The sequence below is a fragment of the Natator depressus genome, chromosome 1 (genome assembly GCF_965152275.1).
Source record: "Natator depressus isolate rNatDep1 chromosome 1, rNatDep2.hap1, whole genome shotgun sequence".
In the NCBI taxonomy this organism is placed as follows: Eukaryota; Metazoa; Chordata; order Testudines; family Cheloniidae; genus Natator; species Natator depressus.
In genome coordinates this window covers 119716498-119735589 of record NC_134234.1, presented here as the reverse complement: position 1 = coordinate 119735589, position 19092 = coordinate 119716498, and the positions used below count along the sequence as shown (strand labels likewise).

The window sequence follows — 19092 nt, the reverse complement described above, 5'->3', positions numbered from 1 at the left end:
AGGAATCTCATATCACACAAAATTAGTCATTTCACCTTCAGATATGTAAGGTAAACATTTTATGTACAATATATTCACAAGAGCTTACCCTATTAAGCATTTTCTTTATTTCTATATTGCATACACATAATAATGTAAAATTACTTATAAAGGCAATTTGTGTACTTTTATTATGGGTAGATTAAAAAAAGGAATAAAGCAACCTATTTATAATCCATTGCAAATTCTTTTTTTACATAATCAAAATAGATAAAGGAATATATGACTGTACTCCATCACCAGAGAACTCCATTTTAAAAGGAGTGCTCTGGATACTATAATCTTTTTCAGTTACATTCATATGTACATTAAACATTTACATCGTAGCAATTACCATTTCAGATCTTGGATAACATTTCAAAGTTGAAGCTACTCTATTTATGTAATTATCAATAACCTAAAAAGAAAAGCCACAAGGAGATTTTTATAGCATTTTCAATTCTACATACATTACAAAAGGCATTCCCTTAGCAATCTATTTTACCTGTAAACATGCTTCAGGCCCAGTATAGCAAAGATGGGTATGTGTGTGGGAGGGTTCTTCTTTGCAGCTTTTTGCAACAAAACTCTCGTTCACACATCCAATGTGATATATGCCATCATGTGCCAGCACTGCCCCTCTGCCATGTACATTGGCCAAACTGGACAGTCTCTATGCAAATGAATAAATGGACACAAATCTGACATCAGGAATCATAACATTCAGAAGCCAGTAGGAGAACACTTCAACCTCTCTGGTCACTCAGTAACTGACTTAAAGGTGGCAATTTTGCAACGGAAAAGCTTCAAAAACAGACTCCAGTGAGAAACTGCTGAACTGGAATTAATTTGCAAACTAGATACCATTAACTTGGACTTGAATAGAGACTGGGTGTGGCTGGATCATTACACAAATTAAATCTATTTCCCTATGTTAAGTATCCTCACACCTTCTTGTCAACTGTCTGAAATGGACCATCTTGATTATCACTACAAAAGTTTTTTTTCTCCTGCTAATAATAGCGCATCTTAATTAATTAGCCTCTTAGAGTTGGTGTGGCAACTTCCACCTTTTCATGTTCTCTGTATGTATATATATCTTCTTACTATATGTTCCATTCTATGCATCTGATGAAGTGGGCTGTAGCCCATGAAAGCTTATGCTCAAATAAATTTGTTAGTCTCTAAGGTGCCACAAGTACTCCTGTTGTTTTTGCAGATACAGACTAACATGGCTGCTACTCTGAAACAAATAACATGTATATTTAGGTGTGTGTATATATATAATATTTTCCCTTGAATACCATGCTTGGCTTCATTTATTTATTATTTTGATTTGATGTCAAGCTTTTCAAGTATAGCTGTCATGTGACCAATATATCCAACCTGCAACAATAAGAAGTTTTTAAAGCGTCTATTCAGATTCATTTTCAAGTTAGCATGAGTAGTGCATTTAATACAGCAGGCTATACAACTTGTTTTAATATTTCACTTAAATACAGAAGGAAGAATGATGTAGGGTCGGAAGGCCTGGAAATTAAAGTAGCTCTTGTGTTGAAACTGATTTTTTGTTTTTAGATTATAAGGGAAAATAGAAAAGAAAATAAGGTAATTCGTCTTGGGGGAAAAAAATGAACGAGTGAAATCCTGGCCCCATTGAAGTCAATGGCAAAGTTCACCTTAAATTCAATGAAGCCAGCATTTCATCCAATATAGTTATGTATCCGTTATTTATGTTTGCTGTAACGCTGTAAACTCTTTGCTATAACAGTGACATATACTCAAATATACCTTTTTTAAAGTTGTGAATTTTAAAAATGATATCTTTCACCTGAAGTTTTCTTGTTGTCTTTCTTGATCAGTGTTTAGTTTAATATTTTGATTATTTAAATAGTCACAAGCAACTAGTAGAAGCGTTGGGCCTGATCCTGTGAGGTCCGGAAGCTGCTGGGATTTGAAGGCACTCAGGGCTAGATCCACAAAACGATTTAGGTGTTGCTGTCAGTGACTGGGACATGAGTGGTCATGCCTAGCTATTGGAGCATAAATCAGACCTAGTGGTTAGAGCCAGAGTCAGTAGTCAGGAATCAGAGCCAAGGGTCAGAGGCCATGTGCTGTAACAAAAGTCAGAAATCAGCACTAAGGGATCAGAGCTGGAATCAGAGGCCAGATGCCGGAGCCAAGGATCAGAGTCAGGAATTGGAGCCAAGGGTCAGGACCAGGTTACTTGGAGCCAATTAAGGCTGGGGCTAAGGCTGGAACAAGCAGATAAGAAGCTATCACAGCCATGGGCAAATGGTTTGAGCAGTCACTGATCTGCTGCTGCTGCTGGGCTAAAGAGCCAGCCTGCTGACTCTTCCAATCAGTCAGGCAGCGTAACCAATAAGGCAGCCTAATACAGGCCAGGTGTATTTGTTAGGGTGCCCAGAGACTGGCTGTGAAGGCCCTGCTTCCAGACTAGCTCTGCTGCAGGCCCCAGTTCCTGATAGTTGCAATGCTCAGTATTGAGTCTTGTAACAACTAACTTTTAGGTGCCCTGCGACCCACTGGATTTCATAGCCCTGAGCTAAGCACCCAGGAGAGACAAAGGTGCCTAATAATGTGATCCTTGGAAGCCAGTAAGCTGAGTAGGGAGACTCTGGCCCCACCCCACAATGGGACTTAAACACCTAGGTTGGGGCTGGAGGGAGATGCCTCCTTCTGTTTGGGATTCTCATCCAAGAACCCCCTTCTGGAGTTAGGCACCTACGCCAGGTCAGTCCTTTCTCATACAAAGCCAGAGAGGAAGAGAAACCCTTCTATAATCTATAGTCCAGCGGTTAGAGTATTTTTCTGGGATGTGAGATGTTTTCAAATTGCTGCTCTGCCTGATTTGGAGTAGGGACTTGAACCCATGTCTCCAACCTCCTAGAAGGGTGCCCTAGCCACCACTCAATAACAGGGTGGGTCTCTGTCTATTCCTCTTGTTGAAACTGTCCCACCTGATATAAATAAATAAAGTGCCAGTTTGCTGCCTAAGTCCCCTTTTTAGTTCTAGTCTAGGGCCTTGTCTACACTACACAGTTTTGTTGACAAAAGTCAGCTTTCATAGACAAAACAGTGGAGGTCTGCACACTGCAATGCTCCTCCCACTGATTTAACTCTCCTGCAATGCTGACATAATAAAGCTACCTTGACGAGAGGCATAGAGCTTTTTGCGACAAAGTTAGAGCTACGCCGTGTCAGTGTAGACACGGTGCTTGCTTAAGTCACCCTAAGTGACCTCCAGGATTTGTCCCACAATGCCCATCATGACCGCTCTGGTAAGAAATGGAAATCTGTGTATTGCTGTTTATTTAAAATTTAGTCTTAGAAATCCAGTGATTCTTTATTTGTCCTACACGTGGTGGTTGCTGCATAAATTCATATACAGTGGCAATCAGCACATTTGCAGCTACAACTAACATTCAGGCAGCAATCATCACAAGCGTCTTCAAGGTGGCAAGTAAACAATGCCTGGCTGAATGCATTACAGAAAGACACATTACTGGGGCTCACTGTCAAAATGCTGCTTCAAAGTGTCCCTGATTCGAATAGCCCCTGCATTGAGCCCCTCTAATCGCTCTGGTATTTGGCTACTCAAAATCAGCTGCCAGGTGAGCCCCCTCAGTGCTCCACTCCTGGAGAAACTTTCCCCCCCCCTTAGCTTCACAAATGTTATGCAGTGCACAGCAGGCTGCTATGACCAAGAGAATATTTTTCTCATCGAAGTCTAACCTACCAAAAAGGCAGCACCAGCAACCCTTTAATCTGCCAAATGCACATTCAATGGTCATTCTGCAGTTGCTGAGCCTGTTGAATTGCTCCTTGCTGCTGTCAAGGTTTCTGGTGTAAGGTTTCATCAGCCCTGGAAGTAAGGAGTAGGCTGGTTCTCCCAGCATCACTATGGGCATTTCCACATCCCCTGTTGGAATCTTCTAGTCTGGAAAGAAAGTCCCTGTTTGCAGCTTTCTATACAGACCAGTGTTCCTTAAGATGCATGTATCATGCACCTTCCCTGACTACCCCACGTTGATGTCAGGGAGACGACCCTGTTGATCCATCAGTGCCTGCAATACCGTAGAGAAGTAGCCCTTTCTGTTGATGTACTCCGTCACAAGGTGGTCTGGGCCAAAATGGGGATATGCATGCCATCTATCACCTGGCCACAGTTAGGAAATCCTATTGCCGCAAAGCCATCCACTATTTCCCGCACATTGCCCAGAGTCATAGTCGCAGAGGGCAATTAATTCCCTGCACACTTGCATCACTGCAACCCCCACAGTGGACTTCCCAACTCCAAACTGATTTGCGACTGACCGGTAGCAGTCTGGGGTTGCCAGCTTCCACACAGTGGTTGATTGCCACGCGCTTTTCCATTGTTATGGCAGCTCTCATTTTGGAGTCCTTGTGCTGCAGTGCAGGGGTGAACTCCGCACAGAGTTCCAGGAAGGTGGCTTTGCACATCCAAAAGTTCTGTAGCCACTGCTCATCATCCGATACCTGTATAATAATGCAATCCCACCACTCAGTGCTTGTTTCCCAAGCCTAACAGCTACAGTCCACTGTGTGCAGCTGCTCCATGAATGCCACCATCAATCCTGAATTGTTTCTTTCCATGGCACACAGCAGGGCAGTCACCACAGATTCTTTGTCAGAGTTGCAGCTCATGAAATACTGCAGGATCAGCAACATTGTGTTCATAACGCTCAACACAAGGCTGCAGTGCAGAATCCATTCTTTCATGCCAGGCGTACAGTTTATGGGGGCAGTCGAAAAACGGTGCAAAACGCAGTTGGAATTCCTTGGAATGATGGGATGGAGAAAACTGAATACTGGGACAGTGATCCCGCCCCCATGATGCACTGTGATCCAGTCCGAGAACTCTTAGTGGCAGAAGGTGGCAGTTTGCACAGTGGGATAGCTACTCATGGTGCACTGCTCTCTGTCAGTGCTAGAGCACCAACTGGGGAAACGCACGGCCTATACAAGGAGTGTTGTGTGAACATGCACAAGTGATGTAATTACAGCAATTTATGATCATCAGTGTAACTTAAGTCAACTTAACTCTGTAGCGTAGACATGGCCTAGCTCTCAATGCTTGCAAGAGATGCTCAGACCTCACCAGTTTTAGCCCTAAATCTCAAAAATTACTTTCTCAAAAATCTCAAAAAGGTGCATAAATGTTCCTTTTATAACAGAATGTGTAAAGGTGAAGAGACACATATTTCAGTTTGACCTTAAGGGCGTGTTTGTCTTAGTTCAATGTATACAGATGTATACTTCAATGTATACTTCTGTTTTATTTTTAAAATCTTGAGTAAGAGAAAATTGCATGAGTTATGAAATGCCCTCTATAAACATGTATTTTGAATTACACAGTGAGAGCAGGCTGGGCTGTTTGCACAGCTCTTATAAACGTTAAATACCGTTTTTATTGAAAATTGTGCAGGTCAGTTTTGATGTTTTATGTTATCAAATGATAGGTCCAACACTATGCATATATGATTATGATATTTAAAATATAATTGAGTTTGTGGAGCTATCTATGAAGGTTCTTATATGGTCCCCGTCAGTGTAGTACTGAGTAGTTTGCAAACATTAACAAATTTATCTATACAACACTTCCTTGGAGGTAGGAAAGTATTGAATAAACAAATCAAGTTGCATCAACTCATGTAGTTGTATCCCCCCCCACCCCAAATTTACAATATAGGGGTATTTCAGGTAATACCAAATAGGTATTCTAAGAGCTAGAAGCATGAAAATTCCTTCTTTTCCCACAGGTACATATCCTAATTCTTCGGCTCCCAGCTCATAAGTGGCAAGAACTCCCACACCTCTAGAATAATAGGGTAGCAGCTAACTTCCCCAAATTGCGGGTGGCACATTCCTCTCTTGTCTAGGAGTTATAGCACATTTAACCACTTCTTTTTTCACTGAAGTCAGATAAGAAGCTCCCATTGACTGTTGCTGCTTCAGTCACTTGAACAGCTGAAGGCTAATAAAACTGCATTTTTCCTTAGGTTCTAATCAGTATTTAAATTAATGAAATTAAATGTAACTATTTTCTTGAGATTCTGTCAACTTTTTTAAAAAAAGCAAAGTGTATTTGTGCTGCACAAAGCAACTTCAGTGCCTTGCTCTGCTTAATGTTATTTTTCTATCTGATCTGTAGTTTTCTAGGATATTTGTGTTCCTAACTATATCTCTCCTAATCATAAAGAAATATTTTCCCTGTCCCCAGCTGCAGATGATTTAATAACCCAGAGTGAGACAAGGTGGGTGAGGTGTAATATCTTTTAGTGGATCAACTTCTGTTGGTGAGAGAGACAAGCTTTAGAGTTACACAGAGCTCTTCTTCAGGTCTGGGAAATATACTAAGGCCATGTATACACTACCACTTATGTTGGCAAAACTTACATTGCTCAAGGGTGTGAATAAACACCCCCTGAGCAAAATAAGTTATGTTGGCATAAGTGGTAGTGTGCACAGCACTATGTCAGCAGGAAGCGGGAAAGCTTCTCCTGTCGGCATAGAGTGGCTACATGGGAGATCTTACAGTGGCGCAGCTGCATCGGTACAGCTGTGCCTCTGTAAGCTGTCTAGTGTAGACATAGCCTAAAACTGTCACAGCTAAATACAAGATCAAACAGATAGTTTAGCATAAATAACACATATTCTTAAGGTGAAGTGGCCCATTAACATCCAATTCATAACTTTGCTAGACACTAAAAATCATGGTTTTAGTAAAGACATGGATTTATGGTTTATCGCAACAATCTGCAACCCACTAACTCCCTTTTTTTCCCTATGACTACAGCAGTGTTGATGGGTCACTTCACCTTGAGTGGTTGCTTAGAATATGTGCTAACTGCTTATGCTGAACTATCTGTTTGATCTTGTATTTAGCTGTGACATTCTTAGTATCTTTCCCAGACATGAAGAAGAGCTCTGTGTGGCTGGAAACCTTCTCTCTCTCACCAACAGAAGTTGGTCCAATAAAAGATATCACTTCACCAACCTTGTCTCTCTAATATCCTGGGACTGACATGGCTACAATAACCCAGAGTGAATCTGTTGCAGGCTTGATTGACACTCTGCTGAAACATTTGCAAAGGCTCTTTCTCTGTGATTATATGCCAAAATACACTTCAAGCACCAGCTCTCTTTCCAGACAATCCTCCAATTTTGGGTAGGAAACACCGAGGCTGGGAAGACATGCCATGACATTGCTGTGAACATAGGAAGAAAAGACAACATCCAGCCTCAGGAGAGCTAATACCCTTGTGTAACCACCCTCTCTCAAGACACCAACATCACAAAGTGAAGGACTAATATTGGGTGCCCGGGCATTTCCTCTCTTGCTGTTCAGAGAAAGCTTCTCTTCTATTGCTATTGTTACCTCTGTTCCCCTAAAAACCAACCTAGGGTCACACTTGTATGAGTTTTATTACGATGCCACTGTTGGGTCAGACAGAAAAGGGATGGAGCTTATTTATACATGCACACATTCACCGCATTCATACCCTCCTGCACTCACACACTTACACAGGCAGAGAGTTACTGGAGACAGCATGGGAAGCTGAGAAGCTGAAGCATGGTAGATCTGGTGTGTCCACCTGAGGTCATGGATCCGGGCCGGTGAGCAGGTCAAGAAGAAGCAGAGGGTTTGTGTGCATGCCTATCGCCATGCTGGTACTGAGTGGCTCCTGTCACGTACATGGAGTTTTCCTTCTGTGTCCATCACCGAGAAGCATTCCCAGACCAGTTCCTTTCATGCATACCAGGTTCTTCTTTTCTTTACAGCACCCCATGATTGCCTTCTCAGGGCAGATTACATCAGATACACCTGGCTCCTGTCTCCAGGCTCTTTTCTCCTTGCAGTTCCTCTCCGCCCAGTCCCACATTCACACCTTTGTTCACACTCCCTTATCTCCCCCCCACACACACTCCCTTGTTCACACACTCTCTGAATATTGCAAAGTTTGGAGGTTCATACCAGTGGTAACTGAAAAGGTACAAAGCTTGCAAAGGTTACAAAACTTAAATGGCTATGCTAACAATAACTGAAGTTACAAAGTCTGCAAAAAAGTTAATGATACAAGTTACAGATCTTACAATTGCAGTTGAGCGGAGGCTTTACATAACAGCTATAGCCACCTTCTTTCTTTCACATGCCGAATGGTAGGCATCTTTGCCTGGTTGCTATATCAACCATCCTCCCTTTGCATGCGGAATGCCTAACAGCGGTTGATATGGCAACCTCCCTCAGAACATTTATACATGCTGAGTATGTGACAAACACTTTGGAGAAGGCATTTTTGGTTGCTCAGCATGTTGGCATACCACAGGGCAGCAGCCTGGGGCAGAGCACGTTCACACAACCATACATTGAGGAGAAGTGCAGACATTCAACATGAGCTGTGAGCAAATCTTGAAGTGAGGGAGCCAAGATAAACCTGCTGCCTCCGACTCCGACACCTGCCTGTTTAAAAACATCAAGGATAAGGTCCAGCTCTGAGTGTTACCACAGACCACTGATGAACGTAAGAAACCATAATGCACAAGATGATAACCAACATTTTCAAGTGGGTGCATAAACATACAATGGCCATGGCAAGCCTCTCTTCCCACACATTCAACTGCAGATGGAAAAGAGGCTTCCTGAACATGAAATATTCTGGAAACTTTCTCTGTCTCCAGCATCAAGTCGCTTTTCAGAGGCTGCATATTTATACTCTGCCCTCTGTGTGCAGTAGTAGAGCTAGTTGAATTTTTTTTTTTGACTGATACTTTTTGCGGTGAAAAATGCAGATTCAGGTCAACTGAAATATTTCATGAATTCATGTCAAATTCACCAAATTGGTTTGGCAGGGGGAGGGGATTGGAGGGCGGAGTGAAAACACCCTGAAAAAATCCAAATGTTTTGTTTCAGTATTTTCAAAATGAATTTTTTTTTATATTTTGGTGTGGAGAAACTTTTTATTTTGAAATGTGCTTCACTTGTATTATTTAAAAAATAAAATAAAAAGGCAATACCTTGAAAAATGAAATGAAATGTTTTGTTTGGCCTCAAACAATTTTTTTCTCCAATTTTTTGGTTCACTGAAAAAGTTTATATATAGTACACACACACTATATTTCAGGTTTATTTGAATTATTTTTTTTCAGTGTTTTGGTATGGCCAGTAAACCAAAATATCAGTTATTCACACAGCTCTAATCAAAAGAAGATAAAAAGAAAATCATGTAAATCTTGTAACAAAGTGTCAAAAATAAGCTGCTTCCTTGAGAGCCTTAGAATCAGCCTTTTTTTTTTCAAGGTATTTGGTGTACCTGTGTCCCAAAAGCCTCAGTGCAGCCAGACCTCATGGGGATCCATAAAATCCATGCATATGTTCTACTGATGCTTTCAGCTTCAACACTCAGGTGCCCAATAACTCCACAGGGGCCCAATCATGCTTCATTAGGAGGCCCCCAGTACTCCTGTCTGGTATAATGAGCTCTGCATGACTGGTGGGTAAGCAGTGTGCAGTCCCAAATGCTACAAGGAGTGCCAAACAACAGACACTGCCTTGTAGTCAGGGAAGAGGGTGTCTCACTGCATAATCACAGAGTGCTTCAGTGTTTCGAGTCAGAACTTGATGTTTACAGGACTCGAGCATTTCAGTTTATCTGAGATGTGCTTGACAGAGGATAATGTTTCCATTACCGGTGTTTAAGGTCAGTGCCTTTCACAATGCCAGGGATCAACATGCAAAGCTTGCTCCACACCAAAGTATCGAGATGCAAGAAATGCATAGGAGGGCAAGTCTGTATAGAAAGACCTTTCCACACCTTACCAAGACAGCAATTTAAGACTAAATTTTCAAAAGTGCCTAAGTGACTTGAGAACCTAAGTCTCATTAGCTTTCAATGGGACTTAGGTACTTTGAAAATTTTACTCTTTGATATTAATCAAGATGCTTTAGCATTGAATTTCTTTTGGTAATAGAGCAATATTTTAACTAGGGAGGACAATTCTCTTGCTGGGGGAATGTGTGACATGCTTCCGTCCCGTCATTATTTCTCTGTTAGTAATCCTACAGTTTCAGTATACATTAAATTAGTACTTTCCTTGTAAGGACATGGCTGAACAACCCTAACACTGCTAGATAATTTTTGTTGACTCATTGAGGTAGATGTGGCTTTTTAACTCCACCAGGATATAGTGGAATGGGATGGACAGAGACTCGTTAGGAGGCAGAGGAAACCAAGGTCTATAAGAGAGAGGTCTCAGCTGGGAACTATCATGAACAGAAAAGCTTGGGGAGAAAGCTAAGTGTGAGGTTTACATAGCATTATTATTGTTAAAATTACCCTAACGCCTCCCTTACCTTTACACCCCCTTTCCTGGGGAAGGCTTGATAAAAATCCTCACCAATTTGCACAGGTGAACACAGACCCAAACCCTTGGATCTTAAGAATAATGAAAAAGCAATCAGATTCTTAAAAGAAAAATTTTAATAGAAGAAAAAGTAAAAAGAATCACCTCTGTAAAATCAGGATGGTAAATACCTTACAGGGTAATTAGATTCAAAACATAGAGAATCCCTCTAGGCAAAACCTTAAGTTACAAAAAGACAGAAAAACAGGAATCTACATTCCATTCAGCACAGCTTATTTTCTCAACCATTTAAAGAAAACAGAATCTAACGCATATCTAGCTAGATTACTTACTAAGTTCTAAGACTCCATTCCTGTTCTGTCCCTGGCAAAAGCATCACACAGACAGAGAGAGCCTTTGTTTCTCCCCCCTCCAGCTTTTGAAAGTATCTTGTCTCCTCATTGGTCATTTTGGTCAGGTGCCAGTGAGGTTATCCTAGCTTCTTAACCCTTTACAGGTGAAAGGGTTTTTCCTCTGGCCAGGAGGGATTTTAAAGGTGTTTACCCTTCCCTTTATATTTATGACAGTACCAATATGAGATTTCTAAAGATAGTTACAACACTCAACCCAAGGTTTGAGAATCTGAAGTGCCTTCCAAAATCTGAGAGGGATGAGGTGTGGAGCACACTTTCAGAAGTCTTAAAAGAGCAACACTCCAATGCGTAAACTACAGAATTCGCACCACCAAAAAAGAAAGGCAACCTTCTGCTAGTGGCATCTAACTCAGATAATGAAAATGAACATGTGTCGGTCCGCACTGCTTTGGATTGTTATCGAGCAGAACCCTTGATCAGCATGGACGCATGTCTCCTGGAATGCAGGTTTTTTAAAAATAATTCTACATTTGTAAGTTCAACTTTCATGATAAAGAGATTGCACTACAGTTTTTGTATCTTGAAAAATACTATTTCTTTTGTTTCTTTTTTACAGTGCAAATATTTGTAATAAAAATACATATAAAGTAAGCACTGTACACTTTGTATTCTGTGTTGTAATTGAAATATATTTGAAATGTAGAAAACATCAAAAATATTTAAATAAATGCTATTCTATTATTAACAGTGCAATTAATCGCATGATTAATTACGATTTCTTTTTGAAATCGCTTGACAGCCCTATTTTCCTTTTTCTCTCTTCTTACTGTTAACTAACAAAAATAAATATATGAACTGTCATTACAGATATCTCCTAAGGAAAAAAACTGTGGTAACCTCACGTAACACTGTGCAAGGCAACTGTTGGTGAATGCTGACTTTTTCAGTGCTGACCAGTGTGTGTGTTTTTATTATATATCTATTTACCTGAAACTTTATTATAAAAAATTCTGAAATGCACTTGTAAATTTCTTGAATCCCTCATGTGTATGCTGGTGTGCCTAGTAGGGTGTGAAAAGTCAGAAGCATGTTTTCAAAGTACAGAATGCAGGAATTTAGCTCCCATTAGCTTTAATGGGAATCATGTAGTTCAGTCCCTGATTGAGGCTTTAAAAATATGCCCCTTACTCTACAGAATCCATATCTAAGTTATGGGGAGACTACTAGATGGATTTTCCTGGTTTATTTTTCCTTTGAATGAATGAGCTGTATAGTTCCATTCAAAAATAAATTGTTTAAAACAGTTGGGGATAATTCCATTTCCCTGTAGGCCAAGAAAGGATTTGATGTGTATTTACATTAAAGAATAAATCTAAGAAAAGTTTTTGCATTTCAAGAAGGTATAAATCAATCCTCAGGAACACCATAATAAATATTTTAACAAATAATTTAAAATCATTAATAGTTATATTAATATTATAAGCTATTGTGATTATTAACTATAATACTCTATTAACAATAATTTGGAGACATACACCATTTTCTACAATTAATGGCCAGTTTGTTAACATCCTCCATGTGTAGTACCCTAAAATGGACTATAAAGTGTAATTGCAAATTTTATGGTATTACTGCTGTGGTACATATTGTTAATGTTATTTTTGACATGCAAATTATTATATATTTATTTATATTTGTTTTCATTTTATGGAGCATTGAAGGTAAAGCCAAAAATAACTACTTTGTAATAGGAAATCAGTTCTTTTCTGTTTATACTTAATATATTATAGTTCATTAGTAGATTAGTAACTATAGTAGGTTTTGACTGGCTGAAAAGCTATGTAAGAATAAATAATACAGTGTACTTTCTACAGATGTGTTCAGTCTGTAAAGAGAGGTACCATTTGGGGAATATTTATTTAATTACCATAAACGCCTGCAGCATACATAAGGATATATTTTGTAAGACTGTATTATGCTCACTTATTCACATGTGTTGGAGATAATGGATAATACTTTCAAAGAGCATAGGCACATTCTATTCTATTCTATTCAGGTTCTTACATGGCCCTCATCACCATCGTAGCTGAACACCTTCTGGGAGTAATGGGAATATTATCTGCCATGTTTGGTTCTTTCATTCTCCCTTCTCCTCAACAAAAAATTGTAATGAAAAAAAATGTATAATGTATACCTGTACTATGTGTTTATATTCACAAAAGCAAGGTTAAAGAAGTGCACCTTGCACTGGAAACAAAAGGTAGTGAGATTTGTTGTGGCATTTAATTCCTGTGGAATGAATTTCCACAGTCTTGGACTTGTCTTGTGCTGTCTCCTGCACAGACAAGCTTTGTCCTTGCAATGGACAATTCTACTGTACCTGAGGATAGGAGCTACCAGCTGCCATCCTCATCTTGAAGCTTTGGGCAGTCTTTTAGGTAGGCTGGGCCCAAACCATTGAGTGCCTTGAAGGTAATGGCTGAGTCCTTTGAATTTGGGAAGCCAACATCATGGTTTGATGAGCTTATGGAAACCAGTGGTGCTAGTGAGGAGACAGGCTACTGTATTCTGTACCAGCTGGAATTTTGTGAGGCTAACAGCTTCATGGACTATAGAAATAGTCCAACCAAGAGGTAACAAAACCTGAGGCTAGGTTATCATTCATCAGCATGAGATGCAGCCTTCTAGCCAGCCATAGATGACAGAACATGTTACTTGCAGATGTCGCTCCATGAAAATGCATCATGCATCAGCAAAGCATTCAGGAGCACTCCTAAACTGCAAGTGGAATTGACCAGTTGCTTGTGCATTTTCAGCCAGTGAAAACTGCACTTTGTCTAAAAACCCCGCAAAATACTTTCCTCTGCTAACCAGCATAACCTCTGTCTTGTTCGGTTGAGCTTCAACCAGTTGTTCTTCATCCACGAGTAATCTCATCCACTCACTAGGCCAGCAAAGAGACAACGGTGTTACTTGAGAGCATCATGTTATTTGCATATTGTTGGCTCATGAGTTCATGGTATCTTTCCACTTCGCTAGTAGCCGCATGTAGGTATTGAGCCTAATCTGGTACAAATCAGTGTAACTTCATTGAAGTGAGTGGAGCTACGCTGTTTTGCAGAAGTTGAGGATGTGACCGCTAATGCCCACCCTTTTCTTACTCTTTTTCTATCAGAGTAATTTCAGCAGTTTTATCACATCTATAACTTCATACTTTTACCTTCAATGGAAACATTTTTTCCATCAGAATTTGCCAAGTTTCATGTAGAATTGTTTTGATTGTAATGAATTTCTGATGGAAAAATACCTGGAAAAGTACCTGGTTTCATGCCACCTCATCTAACTCATCAGCTAATTAGGGCAATCGGCTAGCTGTTAGCATGTATCTTATATCATGCAAAAGGGTTTTTCTTGAAATTCCCTTTCCTGTTGTTCAGATGCTCTGTTTCAATTACATTTGAGTGACAGCTGGTTACTCTTTCAGTGCAGTAACAGATCACGCTAGTGGTTTTGTGCCTTTTTTTCTGCTCCTTCTAGGTTATGCAAAACACATTTTATTATATATTATGCATTTTACAATACTCTGTATGTGTCCAATATTTCACTAATTCACAGTCTCCTGACGTTGGACATTTGAAGCAAAATAAAGTACTGTGCTATCTTTATGATTAATAGAAACATACATTAATCAAGCCACAACTAGTAGAGAATGTATTTGTTCTTATTCATCAACATCAGAACGGGAGGAGGTATATAGTCCTCCTGGTGCACTAATAGGAGCTATGCACATGCACTGAGAGCAGCATAAATCTTTTCCTTTGATGAGTGATGATGATTAGTCCCACTAAGAAAAGCTTTTCAACCAAAAGATTGGATCAGGTTATTCTCAACAGGCATGTCAGATTTGGCCTTTAAAGCATGAACTGCACTCAGTTCCACAAGGACCTCTTTTCTCCTACCATTTGGTTCCTTTGTTTTAAACGCTCTTAGCTTCTAGAAAGGGAACAACTTACCCAATGACTAGAATACTGTATTTGCCAAGCAATTAAAAACAGTTTCTTAAAGCAAGATATCTTGCCTCATTAAAGAGAATGATTCACTCGATAAAAATCCCAAGAACTCTGAAGGTTGAAGGGGATTAGTAGTTTTGTTTGATTCTGAGGAGGAATGTTTGGGTCTGATTAAAGCACTGGGTAGGATTGATGCCTGAAACTAGGATTTCTCAGCATGAAACACTTTCCCAAAAATGGACATACAGGCTGCCACCAGCCCTAACAGTTTTACTTAGATTCATTGATGATAATTCCCACCCAACCTGAGAGAAGCAAGCCTGAGGGTTTTTGTATCACCAGTTTGCTAAACCACATGCAAATGGAGATATCTTGTGGCTTGCACACCTCTAGTTCACTGTTTAAATATCTGTTTGGAAATTACATTAACTTCTCAGTGCTACATGAATATTTTTGCTATTTAAAGCACTTGTATATTATTGAAAATCAGTATTTTAATAGGCAATGTTTGTGTTTTTATTGTAAATATAGTAACAATATTGTAAGGTCTGAACGCAAATTTTCTGTTTTGTCTAGAATAATCAATTTGGTTTTCATACAAAGAATTTTGAAAATAAAGGATCCTAAAAAGAAAATGCCCCCGTCAAATTTTAAAATAGATGGAAAAGAAGATATTTTGAAGATTTGTTTTCCCTTTGTCTGAACAGAAAATTTTAGTATGAAATTCATTTTGACTAACTTATTTTCCTAGTGTTATAAAATATCCACATGCATTTTTATGTTTTTGTATAATATCCTACATCATTTTTCATTTGCAGACACCTAAAAAATTTCACATGGAGGTGCGGACCCCCTAGGGGGTCTGTGGACCGCTGGTTGAAAACTATCGTTTGATGGTAATGATAACCTTTTGCAGATCCCTTAGACATAGTCTGCAGACCCGAGATTTGTGGCACCTTAGAGACTAACCAATTTATTTGAGCATAAGCTTTCGTGCGCTACAGCTCACTTCATCCGATGCATACTGTGGAAAGTGTAGAAGATCTTTTATACACACAAAGCATGAAAAAATACCTCCCCCCACCCCACTCTCCTGCTGGCAATAGCTTATCTAAAGTGATCACTCTCCTTACAATGTGTATGATAATCAAGGTGGGCCATTTCCAGCACAAATCCAGGGTTTAACAAGAATGTCTGGGGGGGGGTTAGGAAAAAACAAGGGGAAATAAACAAGGGGAACACTATCCCCAATAATGTCACGGCTAACCTGGTGGCTGAACTTTGTGACTTTGTCCTTACCCATAACTATTTTACATTTGGGGACAATGTATACCTTCAGATCAGCGGCACTGCTATGGGTACCCGCATGGCCCCACAGTATGCCAACATTTTTATGGCTGATTTAGAACAACGCTTCCTCAGCTCTCGTCCCCTAACGCCCCTACTCTACTTGCGCTATATTGATGACATCTTCATCATCTGGACCCATGGAAAAGAAGCCCTTGAGGAATTCCACCATGATTTCAACAATTTCCATCCCACCATCAACCTCAGCCTGGTCCAGTCCACACAAGAGATCCACTTCCTGGACACTACAGTGCTAATAAACAATGGTCACATAGACACCACCCTATACCGGAAACCTACTGACCGCTATTCCTACCTACATGCCTCCAGCTTTCACCCTGACCACACCACACGATCCATCGTCTACAGCCAAGCTCTGCGATAGAACCGCATTTGCTCCAACCCCTCAGACAGAGACAAACACCTACAAGATCTCTATCAAGCATTCTTACAACTACAATACCCACCTGTGGAAGTGAAGAAAGAGATTGATAGAGCCAGAAGAGTTCCCAGAAGTCACCTACGACAGGACAGGCCTAACGAAGAAAATAACAGAACGCCACTAGCCGTCACCTTCAGCCCCCAACTAAAACCCCTCCAACGCATTATTAAGGATCTACAACCTATCCTGAAGGATGACCCAACACTCTCACAAATCCTGGGAGACAGGCCAATCCTTGCCTACAGACAGCCCCCCAACCTGAAGCAAATACTCACCAGCAACCACATACCACACAACAGAACCACTAACCCAGGAACCTATCCTTGCAACAAAGCCCGTTGCCAACTGTGCCCACATATCTATTCAGGGGACACCATCACAGGGCCTAATCACATCAGCCACAGTATCAGAGGCTCGTTCACCTGCACATCCACCAATGTGATATATGCCATCATGTCCCAGCAATGCCCCTCTGCCATGTACATTGGTCAAACTGGACAGTCTCTACGTAAAAGAATAAATGGACACAAATCAGATGTCAAGAATTATAACATTCATAAACCAGTCGGAGAACACTTCAATCTCTCTGGTCACGCGATTACAGACATGAAAGTTGCAATTCTTCAACAAAAAAACTTCAAATCCAGACTCCAGCGAGAAACTGTTGAATTGGAATTAATTTGCAAATTGGATACAATTAACTTAGGCTTGAATAGAGACTGGGAGTGGCTAAGTCGTTATGCAAGGTAACCTATTTCCCCTTGTTTTTTCCTAAGGAGAGTGGTCACTTTAGATAAGCTATTACCAGCAGGAGAGTGGGTTTGTATGTGGGGGGGGGTGTGAGAAAACCTAGATTTGTGCTGGAAATGGCCCAACTTGATTATCATACACATTGTAAGGAGAGTGATCACTTTAGATAAGCTATTGCCAGCAGGAGAGTGGGGTGGGGGGAGGTATTTTTTCATGCTTTGTGTGTATAAAAGATCTTCTACACTTTCCACAGTATGCATCCAATGAAGTGAGCTGTAGCTCACGAAAGCTTATGCTCAAATAAATTTGTTAGTCTCTAAGGTGCCACAAGTACTCCTTTTCTTTTTGAGAATACAGACTAACACAGCTGTTACTCTGAGACCCGAGATTGAAAACCACTGTCCTAGATTCAGTGCATGAACCACATAGCTTATGGTTTATCACAGAGGCTGGGAACCTCTTCCCAGCATGTTAAGTGTGGTTTTATTACTGGCATGATCAAGTAAAATGTGTAACATCTTAAAACAGGAAAAGATTTATTAAAATGGTTGAATAAAGTTTGGCTCCTATATCCATGTTTAGGCTCCTAAATAAGAGATCTGATTTTCAAAAATGCCAAGTACCCAGCACCTTCAATTGACTCTACGCACAAAGCCATGACATTCAAATATAGAAACTAGTATAATCAGACTAGTAGAATGTTAGCTAGGGTTTACCTACTGCTTATGTATATTGCAGCCAGCCTAACTCATGGTGGTAGAATCTTTACACTATGCCAGCATATATTCTCATTGTATAGGCACACCGCACCTTTCCAATTTTGCTTTCTGTTATAATTTTGACTGCTGTTCAAAATATTTTGCATGGGGTGCCAGAGACTGGCAATTTGGTCCTATCTGTGTCTGTTTCACAATCTGTAAAATGGGAATTGTAACAATATTTACCTACTATTTAGTTACCCACCCCATGAAACACCCTTCTTCTCTCTCTTATTATGAAGCTATCACACAATTTATAGTGGTAATTTGTGGGAGGAAAAAAAAGAGAGAGAGAAAGGAAAGATATCAAAAGAAGTTTAATTTGCTAGAGGTTTTGAAATACACATTTAAACTTAATTGAAACCATTCCTGAATTCTTTAACATTATTTAAAGCTTTCATGTCTAAATTGTTTTTTTGCAGGGTAAATGTAACTCAAAATGTAGCTAAAATTGAGAACAGGGAACAATGAGGATGTTAAACTAGTGTTAGTAAGAATTTATTTTTTATACAAGGTGTCACCAAATATGTAAAGTTTGTTTCCTCAGTAATGAATTATTGACTCGCTAATCAAGCACTGACTGCAGGGTTTTTTTTCTTCTCCTTTTCGCCACCAGGATTATACGTTAACAATGTATTTTCAACAATACTGGAGAGATAAGAGACTAGCCTATGCTGGGATACCTCTCAACCTTACGCTTGATAATCGAGTGGCAGATCAACTCTGGGTGCCCGACACTTACTTTTTAAATGACAAGAAGTCATTTGTGCATGGAGTTACAGTGAAAAATCGAATGATTCGCCTTCATCCAGATGGAACAGTGCTGTATGGTCTCAGGTCTGTACTTTATGATGAAGATTTCATAGCCATTGTTTCATACTGTTGATATTTGTTTCCTGGTACAAGGTTATTACACACTGTATGTAGCATATTAGGTAACCTTCACAGTAACCCTGAAAGATGTCGGTAGAAAATAAATAACATACTCAATGTTTCTTAATTTTGCC

General features: G+C 39.9%; 1 protein-coding gene across 1 annotated transcript in view; it reads left to right on the top strand.

Annotated features, from left to right (window-relative positions):
• The window catches only part of GABRB3 (gamma-aminobutyric acid type A receptor subunit beta3), a 155133-nt gene that overhangs the window by 98106 nt on the left and 37935 nt on the right, over window positions 1-19092 (top strand). Inside the window, exon 4 of the mRNA XM_074965470.1 lies at window positions 18702-18922. Within this exon, the coding sequence (XP_074821571.1) occupies window positions 18702-18922 (221 nt within the window). The remainder of the gene's footprint in view (window positions 1-18701; window positions 18923-19092) is intronic.